Source organism: Leptosomus discolor, chromosome 1, assembly GCF_034619465.1.
Source record: "Leptosomus discolor isolate bLepDis1 chromosome 1, bLepDis1.hap2, whole genome shotgun sequence".
Classification (NCBI taxonomy): Eukaryota; Metazoa; Chordata; class Aves; order Leptosomiformes; family Leptosomidae; genus Leptosomus; species Leptosomus discolor.
The window spans coordinates 30,788,644-30,810,429 of record NC_141391.1 but is presented as its reverse complement, the minus strand read 5'-3'; the positions used below and the strand labels follow the sequence as shown (position 1 = coordinate 30,810,429).

Below are 21,786 nucleotides of genomic sequence, written 5' to 3'. Positions count from 1 at the left end.
TTAGAAGAGTATATAAAACATACATAAGTTTCCATTTATTCTTTCTTTTTGGTATGCTTTCTGTATATTTTGTTTCTCATTTTGTGATCAGGCGCAGAATTGGTTTGTTTGATTAAAAAAAAAAAAAAAAAAAAAGTTGAATCTTACCTAGCTTTTAAATTCAATTAAATCTGAAATCTCGTCTGACTTTTTAATCTTGTTTTTCACAAGATAGTACATACAAATAAAGCTGTCTTGCGGGCTGATCCTTGCAGTGTCTAAAGCCCAAGATGAGTTTGGGAATTTGAGAAGCTAAACTATTTTTTTTTTTTCTTAAAGGGAATTTTTTTTCTGAATTGGATAATCAGAGGTGAAAAGCAGAGTGACTACCTCTCATTTAGTGTGATGCTACTGGCAGTGCAATTTTGGGGAATATCTGGTGACTATGCTACTGGCAGTGCAATTTTGGGGAATGTCTAGTGACTAATGCATCAATGAGTGAAAATATTTAATGAGTTACAAGGACAGTCTGAGCAACCAGAACCAGTTAAAGTTCTTCCAGCATGAATGAGTTTTAAAAATCACGTGCTAAGAGAGCTGAAAAATAAAAGTGAGTATCAGCAAATGCTGAACAGAGGTGCAGAAGGCTGGCTAGTGGGAGCGTAACTTCCACTCATTTCCCTGACTTGTACTGCAAATGGATACATGAGGATTGGCAAGCATGAGGGTTTGAGATTGATTGTTGACAGTTTGATCACTTTTTACTGTGGACTTGTGACCCATGTGTGTTGGAATAGTCCTTTTCTGCACAGGTTGTAAATGTGGCACAATGTGTAGCCTTTTCAAAAAAGTATTTGTAAAAGTGTGTTTTTATGCTTACTACACCCTTCTAATTCTTAAACAAAGATTGCATAAAAAGGAGAAAAGCATACCTTGGAAATACCCTGTCTTTTCTCTCAGTTGCAGCTATAACACTTGCAAGTTTCCTTGCATCCCTTTCCAGCAAAGATATGACACATACTAGACTAGGAATCTTATTCATATGCCCACACAGCTTTATCTGTAGGTTGTTTCCCCGATTCATCCTCTGATAGCTCTTTAAAGTACCATCCAGAGCACCGATTTGCCTATAATAGACTTCCAACTGTGCATTATGTTCATAGAATTTCAGTATGGTGGTGGGGTTTTTTTTTTTCAGTTACTGAGCCTCATCCTCCAATGTGATAAACAGATCGATGAATTTTGATGGGAAAGAATCTAGTCACATCTTGGTGAGAACAGTTTGATAGAAGGGTGCTGGGTTTGGGGTGCTGTTCAGAAGCACGTCAATGCATGTTGCTGGACCGTCTTGTTGTACGGTGGTGGGGTGCTGCTGGGTCTGGATAAGTAGTACATTCAGAGGTAAACACTTCTGTGCAGCTTTAGAGAGCTGGATGGAGGTCTGAAGTGCCTGGAAACATGCCACATGGAAAAAGAGGCTGAATGTCAGGTAAAGTTATATCTATATAGGATATAGCTATAGTGGGAGGATATAAGGCAGTGGGAAGTAAATAGGAGGACTAGAGAATGCACGTGTCAAGAATTGCAGGTACACAGTGGAGTCTTGAGGCCAGATACCTGCACGTTGCCTGTCTCCATGCCACAAAATTCAAAGCATAGTACAGAATGGGTTTTGGTCCCTATCTCTGAAAAGCTTCAGCAGTGTCTTACACTTTTTCTTTTCTTTTTTTTTGATGTTCTAAATTGTGGTTGAAATTGGAAAGGATTGAATGCTAAAGCATGATGCGCAGCTAGCCTGCAATGTAAATATATCCCTTCTTAATCACTCGGTAACCAATGCACTTGGGTATCTTTCAGCTGTGAAGATATTCTAGAAATACTTGGCATTTCAGCAAAGGAGATCATCCAAACAACTCCAATAGTATAGTAAATCTGTATTCCAGAACTGGTAAAATATCGAAGAGAACATGCATTAACTGTCTAAAGGAGTGTTGTTTGAATGGTATCCCTGAACTGGGTGAAATGCAGTTATATACCATGCAAGGTCATCCATAAGATTAATAAATTATAAATGAGGATCTCCTCACTTGAAACTTGATAAGGAGGAGGAACAAGCAGACAAGCTATTTGACTCACAAGTTGAGTGTTATCTTCAGTATAACTTGTCTGTAGAGGTTACTGTGATCATAAAATGCATTAAGGGCAGTTGTTCCTAATACAGCTTGGGATGTTTAGTAGCACCAGATTCTGCTGAGACTCCAACTGTAATATGATAATTCATGTTTACAAAAGATGAAATGAAGCTGATTCCAGGTGTTGTAGAAAAGAGCTATTAGGATATTCAGGAGAATGAGGAACCTATTTTATAAAAGGGTAGAAGAGCTTGGTTTGTTTGGCTAAAAATGAGTTTTGTTAGAAATAGGTAAGTATAAATACCAGGGATTTAAAAAAATAATAAATGAAGAAATAATAGTTAATGCCAGAGCTGGTTTAGAGCCCAGTTGGATGTCAAATGGCTGTGAATAACTTTTATCTAATTACAAGAAACCTCCTGGCTAGATAGGAGAGTGGTGCTCTAGAACAGCACTCCAGTGGGGGACAGACGTATGGGTAAAAGACTGTTTTAAGATTGGTCTTGATGCTTTTATGTAGAATCCATTTATGACAGATCTTAATGTGTGATAATGGGGGAGAGGAATGAAACTGCAGTTGCAGGTGAACGGACTTGATCCATGAGGTCTTTTTCAGTCCTTGAGCCCTGACAGTCCAGCAACAGAAAATTTGGATCTCCTACATCCAGACAGTAGTGAAGAATAAAACGGTTTCTGCACAAAGGACACATTTACTTTCCAGCTATTAAGTAATTTTCTTGTCTTAGCTCCTTAGTAGAGGGATATATTGATCCATATGTAATGTTTGGTAAGGAACTCCACCGTAGCCATGTGTCTTTTTCCCTTTCTTCTGGTTTGAAATGACAAGTTTTATATGTCTGAGCCAAGTTAGTTGTTTCATCCCTGGCTTCTTGTTTGGCACAGGTAAGTAGATTCCTTACATAGTTCTTTCTGTCTCTGAATTCATTTTGGCTGCCAAAGTAGTGGGTATGTTACTTCCTAAAACGTATTCAGTTACAGAGCAAATTGAATTTGAAGAGAACACTGTGACAGCATAGGCTTATCTTTGTGCCTAGTCCCTGCTTACTGCTTTACTAGATACTTTCTTTCTGATAATACATATTTATTAACATCGTTGAAAGCTTTTTATCAACAACAGCCTTTGTCATAGATGCTTGTAATGTTTGAGCTTGCATACTTTCCCTGTGTGGTAACTTGCTTGAGACTTGGAGAAAATAATTCCTTGAAGGGATCTGTAAAGAGTTCATTGTGGAGGATCAAGGAGCCCTTGTGACATAAAACACCTTAAAGACCAAGTTTTACATTTCAAATGCTAAAACAAGTTTAAAAGATAAAAGTTTAAAAAGCTTTTATTAGCCTGTGATGGTTTGGTTTGTTGGGGATTTTATAGCTAACACAGACTCTTAAAAACCATTTTTGAATCACTTTCAACAGTAAAATGTGAGGTTTGCAGTGGGAATTGGTTGAAGGTGTTTAGTGATCTGTATGATAGTGGAAACATTTTGCTACAGAAGAGGCTGCAGGTGTTGGTAGTAAGCATGGTGCCTTTCTATGTGGCTAAGTCTGACTGAGAACATCAGTTCTTTTTTATGTGTACCCTGATTTTGGGACCAAATTTCTGCAAAGCTTTTTGAACATGAAAATTCTTGCATGTTGACCTTAAGTCATTAGCAGAATCAGAAGTTTTAATCTAAATGTTAAACTGTTTATCATGTCAGCTGCAATGTTACTAAGAATTTTCAAGATCAGTAGTTTTTCAGTCAAACCTCTATTTCCGCTTCTTCAGAGCATCTCCTATTATAGCTGCATTCATAGACTTGTCTTGTTACTGGTGAAAAGACAAGAGAAAAATATGTCTGTGCAATGAACTGTAATTGCAAGGGGTCATGTTCAGTGTGTTTGGATTCCACCTTAGTTCTAACTTAAAAAGCTTTTAGCTGCAGAAGTCTCGGGCACAGCCCAGGTCACCCACTGAATCATCACCTAATCCTAGCAAGCACATTGAATCCATGGCTTCTGGTGTTTTGACCATGGAATTCCCTGCATGTGTGTAACTGTACAAAACATGAGGCTGTAGGGGGGCAGCCAGAAGCCAGACATCAAAGACATTCTGGAGCAGAGAGAATAGAGAGACAGTATATAAATGTTGCCTTTATCTCTCTCCAAAAAGAAAGGTTATTTGTTAACTCGGGCTATGTTAAGTTTATACCCAAATGCAAACAGTATCAGCAGCAGGAAATTGGTTAAAGCACTTGCCCAGAATTGAGGAATCTTGCGGTTTTTAGCCCTACAAAGTACCACAGAATCTGTCTGCGTAGCTCCACAATTCCAGCAGAGTCCCCTCGCCATGAGGCTCTGGGGTATGCAGAGTTTTGGCTTTTCTCCATGTCATCTCTTGGAGATGGGTGTCTTCATCTCAAAAAAAGGTAAGATTCTAGAGGGAAGCTACACGGGAAAGCAGTCTGCCTTTTCTATCGATGTAATGGGGATTCTTGTATGATTTAGGTGAAGCCCTGCGTTCTGGTTCCCGTTAGAGAGGCTGGCTCTGTATTTTCCATTTAGAAGCTCTTGGATTAAAGGAGTTAAGCGTCTCTAGCACAGACGGGAGCTTAGTGTTGCATTCCAGATTCTAGTGGCCCATCTTCAGCAGAGGTGACCCAGGTTATCCATGGTCTGGTGTTGATAGCACTCTCCTCAGCAGGAACAAGCTGTGGGGTTAATCTGCTTGAGCATAGCACAGAATTTAGCCTACCTAGTAACTGAACAGGAAGACCTTCTTTTTCTGACAGTAGGAATCTACTCTCAAAAAATATTATGTACTCTACTGAAATTGGACAGAAGAGTGACTAGAGCAGGCCTGATCCAAATACCTGCCTGAGGACACGCTGTCTGTGCTTCATGATTTGTCATTTGGTGTGAGGTGGCTCCCTGATAAATTTACAGAATCACAGAGGACACTGAGTCACTCTGCTGAAGCCAAGTGTTGCTTTAGGTGCTGCAAAGTGTAAGGTGTGTAACATCAGGTGATTTCAGTTTGGTCTTATGTCTCATTTTTGTCATATAATGATCGTGTAATTTGCTTGGGGCTTGTTCCATGCAGTTTGTGTCATGACAGAAGGATTTCACATTGCCAAGTGTCACCTTTTGAATTGTTAGCTTCAAGGATTGTTTTCTTCATTCATTATTTGAAACAAAACTGTGTAATAAAGTGTTACTTCAAAATTTATTTCGTAGTTCAGAAACCTACATCTGAACATTTATTTATGGAACTGCAGTAGTGGTAGACTTTGGTGGATTCAAGAGAACGCCTCCAATTCAGAATCATAGAATCATTTAGGTTGGAAAAGACCTTTAAGATCAAGTGGAACTGTTAACCTAGCACTGCCAAGTCCACCACTAAACCAGGTCCCCAAGAACCTCATCTACATGTCATTTAAATACCTTCAGGGATGGTGACACCACCACTTCTCTGGGCAGCCTGTTCCAATGTTTGGCCACTGTTTTAGTGAAGATTTTTTCCTAATGTCCAATCTAAACCTCCTCTGGTGCAACTTGAGGCCATTTCCTCTCGTCCTGTCAGGCATAAAAATAATTGTATGCGAAGAGAGGAAGTCCTGTAGGACTGAACTCTCTTTCCATTTCTTTGGACTGTTACGGAAGACGTTTTTATATGACCAGAACGGCAAACTCACTTATCTAATGCAAAAATTACATTTAAGAGTGAAATTTCTGAGGGACAGAGCTGTTGGGTTTGAGGAGTTTTTTTAAATCAGCAATTATCATTAACCTTTTACCTTTGCTAAGAACAAGATTTAGCCCTGGTTTTGCACCCCGGAACTCTAGTTGTGGAGCCAGTGTCATTCTAGATTTACCTAGTTTTCCCTCTTTCTGCTAAATTGTGGAGAATCCTGGACTATGGGATTCCTGGAAAGCTGAGACACTTCACATCCTACTAACTTAGTTTTATGTCATTCCAGTTAGGAATGACTACTCCCAAATTGGTCCCTTTAAAGAAAGATGCGTGTGGTATTTATTTTAGATATTATGAGGACTTCAGCTGCTTACAATAATATTTTTTTTCTGCTTTGTTTTTATTTTAAATGGACCATCTGAATCTCCTTTGTAATTCATTTATATAATTAGCTCGAAGCTTAAACAACTCGGAGGTTTTCAAATGAAAGTTGAAATGTTATTACTAGTTATTAGATTTCAGGAAATCCGAGTAGAGGTGTCTGCCTTGGATAGAAATAAAAATTAGAGTTGGGCACTGAATTTTCTCTTGGTGGCCTTTTCTGGTATTAATTTCTTGCTCGAGTTTCTGACCCTAGATGTGTTGTAATACTCAATAACAGTTAGCACAAACAGAATTTTATTATATTCACTCTGGGTATTTTCATCCGTAGTTTTAAAATACCCGACCATAGAATTTGGTAAAATTTGTTTCAGCATTTATATTATGCTGTTATTTTCTTAATCAGTGCATCATATTTGTATAAGCAATATTCAACATGTCATATTTAAGTCATGTTCTGTGCGTAGATGTATATATACACATAGATGCACACACACATATGTGTGTGTGTGTATAAAAATTTGAGGGGATATATTAAGGAATTTGCACAAAGCATAGGGGCCTTCCCTGAATGCCAGCTTGGAGACAGCAGAATGTGCCAGATAATGTTGCACTTCAGTTTCAAATCAATATAGCCAGGTAAGTATCCACAGAAAAAAATCACTCATTAGTGTAATAAGTTGAATATAATGATGCCGACAAGGCCTTTACAAGTAATTACAGTATGTAATTTCATTTTTGGCACAACCAGGCAAGGGGGAAGTTGAAGTTAGTGCTTGTTCTTTCCGAGATCTCTCTTCTCTGAATCAACATGCTCTTTTGTAGAAGCCACTGCCTACACGCCAAGAACTGCCAACTGTTGAGACTCACTTGTGCTGTTCACCTCTTAACCAAAACCAACTATCCATAGTAGTGTTAAACTTCTTAACGTACTGGTCTGTGATGCTGTATGGCCAAAAAAAAAAAAAATATTCAATCTGATTAGAAAACCACAAATTCTAGTGGTAACAACTGTTAGATGATTAATTTGTAGTTTATCCTGAATGTTGTGAATCAAATGGAACACGATTAAGCAGCATACACAAATATTAAATGTTAGTCTGAAAAAGTTGCAGATCAGTACTGGTTAGAATAAGTGCTAGGAAATTAGGCTTTCCTTGAGGAAAAAGCTAAGCAAATACGTGATGCAGTTAGATTAGAGTAAGTGCAGATTATTTTTCATGCTAAGCATAAAAACATTTTCATCAAAGCTTCTCTGCCTTAAGAACGATTTATCACATTTGACTCCCTTTGAAATGCAATGATTTATGGTTCACCTGATACTTAAATTGGAAGACTACAAGGGAAAGAGAACGCTTTGTCATAACTCTTCCACATAGTTACTAAATAATTATCTTAAGTCTAAACCTAAAACAGCAAACAAAACGGAGCAATTTAACAAACTAAGCTGCACATTACAAAGTCTGTGTTTCCACATTAGTATTTTTGATTCGTTGGTACTTTTTTTTAACAGACTAGGATAGAGTTGATCACTGTGCCACCCAATTGCTTCAGAAAGAATGGATAAAAACTTTTTATTGTTGGAGTATCTCAGAAGACTAAAATCATCCTTCTGTAAGCTCCCAAGTGTGACTTCGTGTTGTCAAGTTCACACCATTGAAAGGCTTGGGCTTGCACTCTTTTTAATCACAAAATTGCACCATGGTCATTGTTTAGAAACAGGTGAAATGAAAGTACATTTAAGATTTGAACATAGAAACCACTGTCACCTTTTTCCTTTGAAAGTACGTGAGGCCATTATAAAAGAAAACGGATAGCTGTATTAATGATAAAGTGCTATAGGAACCTGTCATCTGTGCACTTTGCTTGTGAGAAGGGATTCCATGTCTCTTTTTTTTTTCTGATTATGTATGTATGGTTTCATGGGAAAGATCGGAATCTCATTAGGATGTAATCTTTAGAAATACTGTAGTTACGCTTCATAGCTTTCTGCTCTTTTATCCATGATTCCAAAGTCTCTGTGGATTAAACCAAGGCTTTTTTCCCCTGCTTTTGAAAGGAACTATGTGAACATTTTACCTTCAGTTTTTCCTTGCATTTGCCAGCCTGCAGTCTACAGAGATTTTTTTTGTAGCCAATTAATATATTTAAATTGATGTTGGTGCTTTGTCAGCTGCTGTTCCCTATCCTTGATGGCAAAAGTAGACAGATGGATGGGGGAAGGGATTGTTTTGTCAGGATGAATTTAGAGCATAAGGAACATGTTAAATTGACAGCATTGCAAACTGAAGTCTTCTGATCGCCTGTGTCCTTGCAGCGTTCACAGTTCCTTCTTGTGCCTCTTCCCCAGCTCAGGCCTAACAGTAAGTTCTGTGTTTGCTTTTCTTTTTTGTTGTTATTTGCTTTGATTACATTGCACCTAGTGAATGTAAAGCTGCTGATGCTTTGTGACAATTTTTTTTTGGTGCCTGTTAACCTAAAGTACTAATTTGGAAGTATTTTCTGGCACAGCTTACAAGACAAACGTAGACCAATTGGTGGTGGTTGTTGTTACTGGTTTTGCAATTAGTTGTAGCTGCTAGGAGCCCAAAATAAAACTTGGAAGTCGTCGCCATTATGTAAAAGATGGAGTGGTACAACTATTTGTGGCATCTCAGACTATTGATTTACTGCTGCCCATCAGTGTTGGAGGGGTGTGCTGCTACGTCAGCTGTGCGCTCTATTGTTTCAGCTGCTGTGGCCTTTGTGTTTGATCCTGTCAGTGCTTGCGTCAGTGATGCATATCATCGCCTGTGTGATGTCAAAGTGTGGGTGTTCGGTTATGGAGCCATAGTTAACCTAATGTGCTGCAGTAAATCCCGAATGCTATTTCCTCCTGGGGATAACAGTGATTCATCGCCGTTCACATGAGACTAAGTATAGCAGCGTTCATGAGCCGCAGTATCCACATAGATCAGTATCAAAGCCATTGCAGCCCTCTCGGAACATGTTTGTTTGCAACCAGATCCCTTTGCGCACCTCTTGCTTGGCTGTACACGGCTTAGCAGCTCAGCTAACGGTAAATCCTGTGGAAGGATTGGGCTGAAGTAATCCTTTATGTCTTCATTATGCTAATTAGCGCAAAAGCTTTGAGCTAAAGAACTTGGGTCCCGCCAGCCCATGGCGGTTGGTGCCCTACAGTACAAACCAGAGCAGCGGCCCCGCGGGCTGGCTCAGGAACCCCTCCCCGGCGGGGACGGCGCCCCTCGAGCAGCCCCCTGAAGCCCAGGCCGCCGCCTGACCGCTGGGGCCGGCCGGCTGCCCGCCCGCTGGCCCGGGGCCCGGCCGCGGCCCGTGTGGGGCGGAGCGCAGCGGCGCGGAGCGGGGCCGCGGGGCGGAGCGCGGCGGCGCGGGCAGCCGCGCACCTGAGTGGGCCGCCCCGCCCGCCGCAACCCCGCCTGCCGCGGCGCGCCGGGGAGCAGCCGCCCGCCCGGCCCAGGCCCAGGCCCAGGCCCCGGCCGCTGCCCAGGCCGAAATGAGCGGTAAGGTGTCCCGGCTCGGCCGCCGCGGTGAGACGCAACCCCGCTGGCGGCTGCCCCGGTGGCTGGGGGAAAGCTGGGAAAGAGAAGCGGGGGGTGCGAGCGCCCCGAAGCCACTCGGTCGGCGGGGGGCGGCTGGGCGGGCCTGAGGGCCGCGGTGGTCCCGAGAGCGGGAAGGGAGCAAGCAGGCTGTGCGCCAGCAGGCCGCGGCGGGGCCGGGTCTGTAGGAGCGGGGCTGTGGGCGGTCGCTGCCCCGGAAGAGCATCCGGCCGCGGCGGCGGGGAGCGTCGGGAACCCGCCGAGCTCACCTGCGGCCGGCGGCTCTCTGAGCGGCTCGGCCTGGAGCGGTGCCGCCTGGCTGAAATAGAGAGGGGTCCCGGCTCTGTTAGGCAGGCGGTGGCAGCATCCTCAGGTCTGCAGGAGCTGCTGGGTTTAGATCGGTTTGTCGCGATCGGAGCGATCGTGCGGCGCCGGCGATGGTGCTGCGCGTTTGTGGCAGCTGTAACGAGCATAGCGAGGGCTTAAGGGCTGCTCGAATAGACCGGCTGGAGACCTGCACCTGCTGTTGCCGTTGTCTGCCTCCCGTTGCTGGCGTGTTTTTATGTATTTCCTGTTTCACTGCCCGTATTCCAAGTTTTCTGTGATTTTGATATCAAAGATGTCTTTGATAGGCACTTTAATTTTTTTTTTTTTTAAACTTGCGACAAAATGCTTACACAGAGACTTTACAAGTTTTCCCCTTCGTAGTAGTGAAATGGCAAATTTCAGGACAATAATAAGCTGAAAGTGTGGTGAAGCGTCTGTTTCTTGGGTTCATTTGAGTTAAATAAACCTTTACTGCGTTTGATGAGTCATTTTTCAATTGTAAAATATAAAACACAGCTGTGTGTTTGTTTCCTCTCCCACAATGCCTCTTTTCCACTTCTTATATGAGAGAACTTGTGTACCTGAAAGTATATAGAAGATTCAAGACCTTCTCTTTACAAGTCATCAACATTCATAATATAGTGATTTAGATGAGGTCACTTCCATTTATGTGCAATAAAGAAAGGTAGATGTTTGCTCAACACAAATTTGTGACACTGCTGTTTGCTGGTGCTTTATGACCAGTCTCATCTCATGGTAAAACACACTGGCTTTGTCACGCACCAGTCTAGCCAGCACCTAAAAGCATGAAAATTCCTCTTGTAGTGTATTTCTCTGAAGCAGAGCCAAGATCATCATAGTAGTTATTTTTAAAAGGAAAAAAAAAAATCCCACTTTTATAGCGTATTAGCATTTTATCTTTAGATACAGGAATAAAAGAACTTTTTTTTCGTTTTTGCAGGTAGTAATATGCTTTCTGTTAAGAAATCAGTAATGTCCCTGTAAAGACCCTATGCTCATTAAAATAATAAAGTCTGCTAACTTTTTTTTTCATGCTTTCCATTTTCTTGAAAGCTCCTCTGCAATCATAACTTCATTCCATAGCCACTTGGAAATGTTATCAGAAATAAATTAGACTTTACATATTAAAATATATGTTTTCTTTAAACCTGGAATTTAAGTGCTAAAAATGAGATACAAGTTTTCAAACTAGTAATGTGATTGTATTCTAACACTGCAATAATTTTTCAGATTCATACATTGCCTTTATGTCTTTATTTTTGTGACCGCTGGATTATGGGTATACTGAAAAGGGCTTTGTGGATCAACCTTTGTACTGGGTTGGAGATAACTGCTTTTTTTTGTTTGTTAGAGAGATTAAAGTACTAAATAAGTAAGCTTTAAAAAGATTGTTAAACGATATTCTTTAGATGTTTAAAACAAAACAAAACAAAAAACCCAAACACAGAGATACCTGCCAGTTCACAAAGAAATGGGCAGTTTGTGTTAGGAGTTCCTTCATCCCCCCGAGGACACTGAGTTTGCTTTAAAAAGTTCAAGTAACGGTAGTCTTAATTCTCAATTTAACTGAAACTTACATAGTTAAAATTGTGAGTTTAATAACAGTGTCAGTGTTTTGTATTCACTATGAAAAAACTACAAGTAAACAATGCAAGATACAAGCTGTGTAAAATCCACCTTCTTACCTAAGAATTTAAACCATTATTTAGTTGAATGGCAACTTATGATAAATATGCTTCCATTACTGTTGTCCTTTTTGAATTTATTGTAAGCTAATGCTCTAAAGCACTTTTTCTCCTTCTCTTTCGCTGCTTTTCACTTCACATTAATTTCTTTTTAGCACTTCATACTCAGGAGAAACTTTCACTGAAACATTTTTGAGTTTCATCTGAGCAAAAAGTCCCAAAGAAGGTTCAGTTCTCAATTTACAGCTTACTGTAGTCCTTACATTACTTGTTGTTACCCAGTTAATCTTTCAATTAAGACCTTGTTTTTAAAAAGTCTCTTCACCCCCTCCCCCAGTTGTAGGTTAACACGTCATTAATAATAAAGCTGTGATTCTTTTTTAGGTAATACCTTTCGAAACTTCTGTATCTTATTCTGAAGAAATCCCTGTAGTATGTGTGTTGGATTACGCGCCACTTTTTTAAAGAATGCTTTTTGTTCCTTTTCCCTTCTCTTGGCATTCAGACGTAGTTACCTTTATTTTTCTGTCAAGTTCATACTTATGAGAATGAGGTATGCTAATCTTACATTCCGTACTTTGCATTTACTTAGTACTTTCCGTTTGCAGATCTTAACTGAGTTTATAAAACATGAATGGGGAACGATGAATGCCCTTTCATAAGTGTTACTGAAACTTCACTAAGAGTTGAATTGTTGCTTTGAGTAGCTCCACTATACTGCATTGGAAAATCAGAGAATGCAGCCTTGAGTGTCTGAATCCTAACCTTATGCGCTAGCCACAAAACCTGGTCAGATTATATTGTGTTTCAGTTTTTCTTTAATAATTAAACTTCAGCCCTTGTTACCTTGTGTGTTTTAAACACAAGAATATAAGGACATCTCTTGAAGCTTGTGCCAATGTGCTTGCTCTGACAGAGGCCAGTATCAAATACTAAAGGCAGAGCATAAGGATAGGGTAGGCACACAGACATAACTTCCTTGATTTTAGCTTCCTGAACCAAAAGTAATACTTGTATTTTTTACAGTTCTTAATGGATTACCTCTCAGAGTTTATTTAATTTCTTCTGAACCTAACTTTTATTTTCCACAATGTTCTTAAAGCAAGGAGTTACACAATTCAGCTGTGCATTTCAGGAGAAATTCCTTTATCTGTTTTAAACCTTTTACCTGGTGATTTGATGTCTCTGGTTCTTGCACATGAAAAACCGTAAATGATCTATCTTCCCATTTTTAGGCAGTTTGTGGGTGGAGGGGGTTTTTTATAGGTCTTTTACTGTTCCTGTGCTGCCAGACCTTTTACATTTTAACCATCTTCAGGTGGAAGAATCCTGATCCGTTTAATCTTTCCTGATAAACAGGTGGAAAGCCACTGTAAACGTCTCTTTTCGATCCTTTTGTAGTTCTGTGTGTTCTTTTTGAAAGGTGGAGACAAAGCGCTCAAAGTATTGAGGTACAGCATGGATTTACACCATAGTGTAATGTTTTCTGCTTGTTCTCTGTTCTGTCAGTAATGATTTTTTTAAACGTTCTCTTTCTTTCGGCAAATGCCACTCATCAACAATCGACTGGTATTTCCTTAGAAATAGTGTAGTAGCTCCGTAGGCTGTTTATTTACAGCTCATTTATGGCTTATCACTGTAAATAAAAACTTCTATTTCTGTCCAGGTGCATTACTTCGCACTTATCAGTACTATTTCTTCTGCTTTTTTATCATCTGGTCATTCAGTACTGTGAGATCCTTTGCAGCTTTCCAAGACCATAACAAAAACTTGTCAGCTTGTTGTTCATTTCCTTCTCCAGAAGTTTTAATACATTGAACAGGTTCTTCTTTGCGTGCCTGTGGGACTCCTTTGGTCACTCTAGGCACTTTGAAAGCTGATCGTTTGCTTCTCTTTGTTTCCTGTTCTCAAGCCTGTTAGTTATTCATGAAAAGCCCTTTTCCCTTTTTAATCACAGGCAGCATTACTTCTTTAAGAGTTTTTGGGAGAGATTGTCAAAAGCGTTTTGAAAATCCTAGTGTGTGACAGTGTCCCTGTGCTCTTTGAAGGTATCAGATTTTCCAGGCAGTACTTTACCTACAAATGCCACCTGAACACATTTCCATTGTGTTATATTTAAAGTGTCTTCAAGCTCTGTTCTTTCTGGTTTGCATGGTACAACGATCATCATGGTACCACAACTTTTCCCATTAGTAGGAGTAGACTTACTGGTTTGCAATACACTGGCTTTACCCAGGGACCTTAAGATAGTGTCCTGTTTGCCGCCTCCTACTCCTGTGGTGCTGAGACCACTTTAGGTGGTAAGAGCGTAGTAACAGAGTAGCAATTTTGTAAGTAATTTTCTTTACAACTCTGAACTAAATACTATCTGATTTCAGCAATGTGTTTCAAATATTTTTTGGTTTTGTTTCTGTTTTAAAGTCTCTTCTATTGTCGTTTTGTCTTGGGACCTTTCTTTTGACTTGTCACCTGTTAAAAAGTTTTGATGTAGCTCTTCTGTGAGCTTACTGACAGAGGAGGGAGAAATATCTGCTGGTGATTTTTTTTTTTTAATTTCGTTTCTGTTTCATGGGGTTTTTTCCTAACTGTTTCTTGGGTTTCTGAGAGTGCCCTTTGCTGTAATTTTATCTGTACAGTTCATTGCCTTTGTTTATCCATGTTACCTTGTATATTTCTCACAGAGACTTTGCAGTTCAGTAAGTTCTTTCAGCTTTCTCAGATTATTAAATGGTGTTGTACTGAATATTTCTGTAACCCATTTAGGTCCTGCTCAGGTTCCAATGATGTCCCCAAATGGTTCAGTGCCTACTATTTATGTGCCTCCTGGATATGCCCCACAGGTACGTCCCTTCATTTGATTCTTACTTTGTTTCTTTTTATGTAAATTATGGAGTAGAACTATAATAGCTAGTTCAGTAAATTAATGTGTCAAGTTCCAGAGTCACCGTGGTCAAGCAAATAAATAAGGGGAGATGTCCCATAGTATCTCTGTGATGGGAGAATTCTCACACTGTACAAGTGCCTGTTCAGTTATATATTAACTACTTACATGACAATAAGAAGCACAGTTCCTTGTTGGGTTCAGGATCCTAATGTACTAGATGTCCTCTGAATATAAAATACAATCATGAGCCAGATAGCTCATTGTGCAAGACCTGTACTGCTATTTGTGTTAGTGGATGTTTTGGCACAATATAATTCTATGTGTGTACGTAGCTCACGTCTGGGAAGTTCCCTGCAGGTAAGGAGTAAAACAGTTAGAAAAAGGGCAGCAAACAACATGGAAAAAATGTCAGCTATCCATTAGGGATAAATTATCATACAGTACATGTTTCGACCGCTTGTCTTAAAATGGGGCTCTCGTTTTCTCTGCCGCTGTGTGATTCCTAATTTAGATGCCTGAAAATTAAATGTGAGCTAGATAACCCGTACATCCTTTAAAGTAGATTAAAAGGATGATTCCTCTTGGCTATTTTTGACACCTATATTATAATGAGATGTATGGCCTTCTAGATGGTGTCTTTTTCTTTCCCTCAACTGTAGAACAAGTCTAGGGGTTAGTAAGTCAGACCTGGAAGTTAGAACAGATGAATACCACCCTTCATAATGTAAGTCTTTCTCATAATGTTCTGTTGTTGTGACCAGTCTCCCTCTGACTCAGTTTGCATCCCATGGCATACACTGAGAAGAGACTATAACTATAACCTGGAAAATGTAACCAGAAAACCCATTGTCTAGTAGATGTTGGACTAATTATCTGAATGGCATGAATGGCATAAAAAAATTGTCTTCTAGTAAAAGAAAAGGCTGTTAAGTTAGGCAGACTAGTACTCTGTGGTTTTACCTTTCAGCTGTTGAAAGCTGGCTGATAAGTTGATTCATGCATCCTTCATAGTTGAGTTCCAAGAGGCAGAAGAAAAATTAATTTAAAATAGTTGTGAAAGTCCATTTATCTTTAGGTCATAGTAAAAAGTCTAGATTCCTGTTAGAATTTATTTTTAAAGAACTGAAAGAATTTTTGAGATAAGTGAAATTCTGAATTTTACCGTATTTCTTGAGTACTTAATTTCAATTGATGAAGTACTTAATGTTTAAAATGTTACATAACCTGTGCCAATCTGAATAATATTTATAAAATTACTTTATCCTTCCTTTGAGGACAACTCGCAGCAGACAGGCTGAAAGACAGGGTCTTGCTGAGGCATGCTTATTAGCCTTTCGTTGGGACTTGTTAGTGCAACGAGGTGTTGCGCTAACACAGCGGTCTGACTTCTGAACTGAAGGTGCCTCACATCTATCTAGCTCAGAGTATAGGTGGAATGAGCTCATGTCTGCTGTTTTCATCTGAGTAGAAGTATCATAGTCCAGGGAAACTTGTCGTTTATATGCCTTCTGAAGTATTTAATGTTGACAAAACGGACGTTGTGGCATATGATGGAAATTCCTGTTACAAGCCAGAAGTCTGGGTAGTAGTCTTGCAATCAGGAAGGTCTAGCACTATTGAGCTAAGAGTTATCCCAGACTTAATGCAGTCCCAGCAAAGTAACTCACACGCTTTCTTCAGCCATAGTATATTTTTTAATGTCAGCAACTGCAGATACATTTTAAGAGAAATTGGAAACCAGCTAAATGTCTGAAGCCATCAGCCTGGAAGAACAACTTCAGCATAGCCATCTTTTGTCTATCCATTTTCATTTAGTTCTATTGCGCCTCTGCTTGCTTCGATTCCTATTCGGCCGTGATACAGCATACTGTAGAAGTTGGGGATAACTACAGAAAAAAGCGTATTTATTTTTTTCACATCGCATAAATAAAAAGCAATTCATAAGTTGATTTACTTTTCCCTTCCTCTTCTCTCAGAACTGTAGTTGTAAACCTCTGAAAGAATGCACATCTTTATTCATCCTTTCTAAGCTGTCTGTACTCACTGTCGAGTGAGTTTCCCAGTGATGTTTGGTTGGTTCACTCAACCAAACAGGCCTATGCCAGAGCTACGTGTTTTGCTAGCACGGTTAGGATAATAGATACCTTGTTTATCTTTTTTAACTTAAAATTATTTACTTGACATAATGCTCTTACTGATTTTTGGAGGTTTTTTAATCTGTGTGGTTGCCTGGTAGAGGCCTACTGTTGAGTTGGTGTTTGATTTAGAGGCACGGTTACAGACTTGTCAAACTCTTCATTTTACACTATTAAACTTAAGGTCCCTTCTGCTATGAATTGGATATCTATTTCTGAGTTACTTAAGCTATTAGCAGACCAAAGAAAATAAATAAATTATAAACTAGGTAGCCTGGTTTTTTAATGGAAGCTGCTTCCTACATAATCTGAATCTGCTCATAAAATCATGATAAATTGTGATTTATTTTCTTTTTTTGGTAAGTGAAAAGGACTTGAATAATTAAAACTTCATTTCCGTGTTTACAGAATTTCATTGGACAGCAGAAGTTCTAGTCATATTTACTGCTCTTAATATATCCTGCCTTTAGGGTACCACACAGCTATGGTTGCACAGATGGGAAGAGTATTGTCTTTAGTGAAATTATTCTTTCCCAATAAGGGGCAATTTCTGTTGATTAAAATAGTCAGCCCATTCTTTGAGAGTCACACGGTAGGTATATATTTTAAAGCTATGTTCACTTAGGTAATTTATATTAATTTCCAGCTCTCTATTTATGTAAGTAAAGTGGGATGAGTGTCATTGTGTACATACTTTTATGTCTTCTAAATGGTATTGCATATGCATAGAGATCTTCATTCTACCGTTACACCAGAAGCATACAGCTGTGTCTGCATAACTGTCTTTCTCAGTATGGTAGTGAAGTTTTGAAACAGTTTCCTAGACCAGTCTCACTTACCTTGCATTGGTTCAGCTAGCAGGATAATTTTGGGGTGTACAAATTAGATGGCTGTCAGAAAAAACAAAAGCAGAAGCTCTGTTCCAGATGTACCCTATGAACACCAACGCCTAATGGAGACATGGTGAAACCAATGATTGATCCTCCAAGCAGCTTTCTGTCTGGGCTTGGCAGAAGTGTTCCTACCAGGGCATTAGTCTAAATCTAGCCAAGCATAATACCCTTAAGCTTAAACAGTGGAGTTGAAAGCAGCTTGGCACTAAGTGCTTTGATCTATTGATCTGCCCCTGTTGCACCAGGTTACTCATTGGTGTACATTTACGTGACCCCATCTCATTTCAAATGTCAGTGAAAACTTAGGTCATAGGATTGCCTTGTCCCCTGCTTTTGAATGTAGTCGTGATATTCCAGATTCTGTTGTTGTTCTCCCCTTCTTCTGGGTAAATATTTCATCCGAAAATGTAGATTGTAGTCCCTGCTGTGGCATTATTTTACAGCGTTTTACTATGAAGTGGAGAACAATTTATTTGTTGGCATCCCAGACACTAAAGTTATTGACACCATGATACATACAAGTCAAATTATGCCAATATCGTCTCCAGATATTACCAGCAGTCGTGTATTTTTGTGAATTTACCAGTAAGTGATACAAACAGCTAGAGAGGATAATGGTGGCAGTCTTTACTGTCTGTGATGTGCTTCAGGGACAGACCTGCCATTTCTGGTCTATTTGATGACTGACCCTTTTTTGTTGAAGAGTGTTTTCTGCTTCAGTACTTTCTCCAATACGTGCCTTTGTGCTGCCTGCTCCCCACCAAAGCCCTACATGCTACAGACCCCAGACATGCTACACGCACCATGCAGAGCACACCTCAGCTCCATGCGTCTTATGGGACCGTGCTTATTCTCGTCATGGGATTTCATGTGCTGTTTTTGTTTCTTTGAACTCCTAGCAACATTGCACTTGGGTCCCTCAGCTGAAGGCGATCCTGTCACATCCCCCATTTGCTGTTTTTGCACAACAAGCCTCTTTGCCCACCAGAGTCTGTCAGAGGCTGCCACAAAGGCCCCTGTTTTCTGAGTAACATGTGGCTTCCTTCAGGGTGCCAGACATTTTAACAGGTGGGGAGGGAGAAAAGAAAAAAAAAAAAAAGAAGTAGTTCTTTTAAAAAATTACCTAGAGTTATGAGGGTATCTTAAGGGGGCTGACTGCCATCCTGCTAGGTTTTTTTACTTTAACAGCTTGACGCAGATGATGGCTGCTGCACGTGAACAGGTACAGTATGACAAGTGCCTCCTGCGTTAAGTGTTGCTGGAGCACACTGAGTTGGGCACGGAGCAAAGACCAGGCACTGTTATTGGCTTTTCTCTCACCGTTTATGTGGAGTGAGGTTAGGGAGCAATCTAGTTGTCATACTGTAGAACAAATCCTAGGAACTGTGTAGCATACAAACAATCTATATGAGGGGTGGAAACAGGACCCTGGGGAGAAGCTAGGCTTATGACATAAATATACCTGGTTGTTCACAAGAAGTTGTTATGGTCAGATTTTTTTAAGAGTATTTTTCCCCATCACATTGAGAAATTGATGGTGTTGTTGCAGTTAATAAACTTAAGATGGATAGCCCTTTAATTGTCCTGTCTTTTTCTTATGCTCTCATGTGTCCCTTTTCTCAAATTTAAGGGTTTTACTCTTCCTAGTTTTGTTTAAGTGTCTGTAAAAACATACCTTTCAGACTGTTAATTTCTCTTCTGGTGTGTGGTGTCTCTCACTGTACAGGTTATTGAGGATAACGGTGTTCGAAGGGTTGTGGTGGTTCCCCAGGCTCCAGAATTTCATCCTGGTGGTCACGCAGTGATACACAGGCCTCCGCATCCCCCACTGCCTGGCTTCCTTCCTCTTCCAGCCATGATACCCCCTCCACCACGTCATATATACTCACCCGTGACTGGAGCTGGTGACATGGCAACGCAGTACATTCCACAGTATCACACCTCACAAGTATATGGGGATCTGGGTAAGTAGCTTATCGAATATTGCAAGTTCTGTCAAAGTAAATAATGCTCTACTCATTTCCAGCATCTGTTACGCTGATTGATGGGCTCTATCGAGCGAGACTTACAGCTTGAGTGGGAGCTATATGCAAAAGTTTTATGAGGATACCAGTCTTGTTTTTACCAAAGCTTATTATTCCAAAAGAAGTTCTTTTAATTAATTTGACTTGTCTATTCAGTGATCTATTAAACATACAGATTATTTCTTAGGTGTGTCAGTTATAGATTTGCCCAGAAAAGCAATGGAGGTAGTGTTTGCAGTGACTCAGCTGATGCCCCCCCTGAGATTCAGCATTTAAATCCATACCTGAGCACTGTTCTGAGATCTCATGTCTTGCAAGTATCCTGTTTGAAATATGAAACAGGAGTTCTTAGTATTGATTACGAAAAAAAGGTTGCTGTTTGCCATAAAACTGTATGCATTTAGTCCAATGTCTATATTGAAGTCCAACTTGAAAAATCAACTTGATACTGTAGTTAAAGCTGCCTTTGGCAGTGCTGTTGACACCTGCCTTTAATACGGTTTAGTGGTAAAGTTTATGTGTGTACTAACTCAGGGGTTGGGTTCTTAGATTAATATTTACATTTCTGGTAGACTTGCTTTTCTTTAGATAAGGCAGGCGCTGACCTTGAAAGACTTTCAGAGAGCAATGCCAGGTTGCTGTTTTTAGAGAAAGAAGCTAGAAGCTATGGAGGGGAAGACTAAACACAACTTTGATGGCGCTGTAGACGCGTAGATTCTGTGTCCTATGATACTACTAAAATAATCTAAAAATATAAATCTAATAATCTAAAAATGTCCTCCATGTAGTCACTGTGCTTACACAGTCATGATGTACAAAGCCATCTGATAAGAATATACTGATGTCTTTATCTTCTTGGAATTCTTAGTGTTCCTGTATTCTTAAGTTGTACTTATTTCTTCCTTGCACTACTTTGATAACAGTACATTATTAGATGCTCTTTGAGGGCTTATTTATAGTTTTATTAATTTCTTCGTTTCCTGTGGATGGCAGTTGTTTGCTTTTAGTTTGATAAATTAAGAGATTGGAATATGATAATTAAATACGTAAAAGATAAAGGATACTACTTAATGGAATTGTAGATTTCTGCTACTAGGTTATATCCCTTTAAACATTAATTCAGTGATAATTTGCTAAACTGCTAATGTAAAAAAATTGTTAAAGTGGGATTCTTTGGGTTTGTTTTGTTTTAAACACATATGTAGGATGCCCTTGGATTTAGGGAATTGGAGGACTAGGGATGCTTTTAATTTGTTGCATATTTGCTACAAATTTCATATTTAATTCTGGACTATTGCCTGTGGCTTCAGAAGTCAAAGCCCACATTTAGGCTCCTATATGAGAAATCTGAATTTAAGGGGAAAAAAACCAGAAGAACTTAAAAGTGTGGTAGTTCTTTAACAACAGCACCTAAATCTCCAATGGTAGCGAAAAATCTAATTTCTACATAGTCGGAGCGTATGTAGTAGTCCTCTTGTCATTTTTTTGGGCAATTAAGCTGACCTAAAAAAAAACAGAAACTAGTTCTCTAGTTTTGTGATTTTTATCCTTATTGCAAGGAAGTTTTTATTTGGTCTTGTTTTCTATACTTCCTAGCACGTAAGGAATAACAAATAAAGAACTTTATTCTTCAGACCAAGTGATCCAATTTAACTGAAAATGGACAGATTCTATGCTGGAGGATTTTGAAGGATGTATTTTTTGAAAGCTTTCATCGTTTATCTTAGATAGGGTTACACTGAGGAAGGCGCTGATGCCATGTGGTACACTGTTTTAAAGTCTCAAGTCAGCAAGCTGTTTATAAGCACAAAGGTGAAATGGATAAAAATGTTAGAATTGGACAGAAAAGTTCACCAATCTGCAGTTTAATTTTTTTCATTAGTCTGGTACTAACTTTTTTCCAAAGCCACGTTCTGACTTAGAGGTAGGACTTTGGTGATACTGCAGCAATGCCTCGGGTTACTGTGTATAGGTATAGTGCACTAAGATGTAGCCATACCATCTTCAGTCTTTTAGTGTTTTCCGCCTGCCCTATGCTTTTGTGGGGGTTTTCCCCATTGATTTCTACTGAAGTACC

The 21,786-nt window shown here is 39.6% G+C and overlaps 1 protein-coding gene across 1 annotated transcript in view; it reads left to right on the top strand.

Annotated features, from left to right (window-relative positions):
- Positions 1-21,786, top strand: part of FNDC3A (fibronectin type III domain containing 3A) — a 120,395-nt gene that overhangs the window by 54,250 nt on the left and 44,359 nt on the right. The window contains exons 4-5 of the mRNA XM_086476499.1: positions 14,537-14,613; positions 19,412-19,649. Of these exons, the coding sequence (XP_086332625.1) occupies positions 14,537-14,613; positions 19,412-19,649 (315 nt within the window). The remainder of the gene's footprint in view (positions 1-14,536; positions 14,614-19,411; positions 19,650-21,786) is intronic.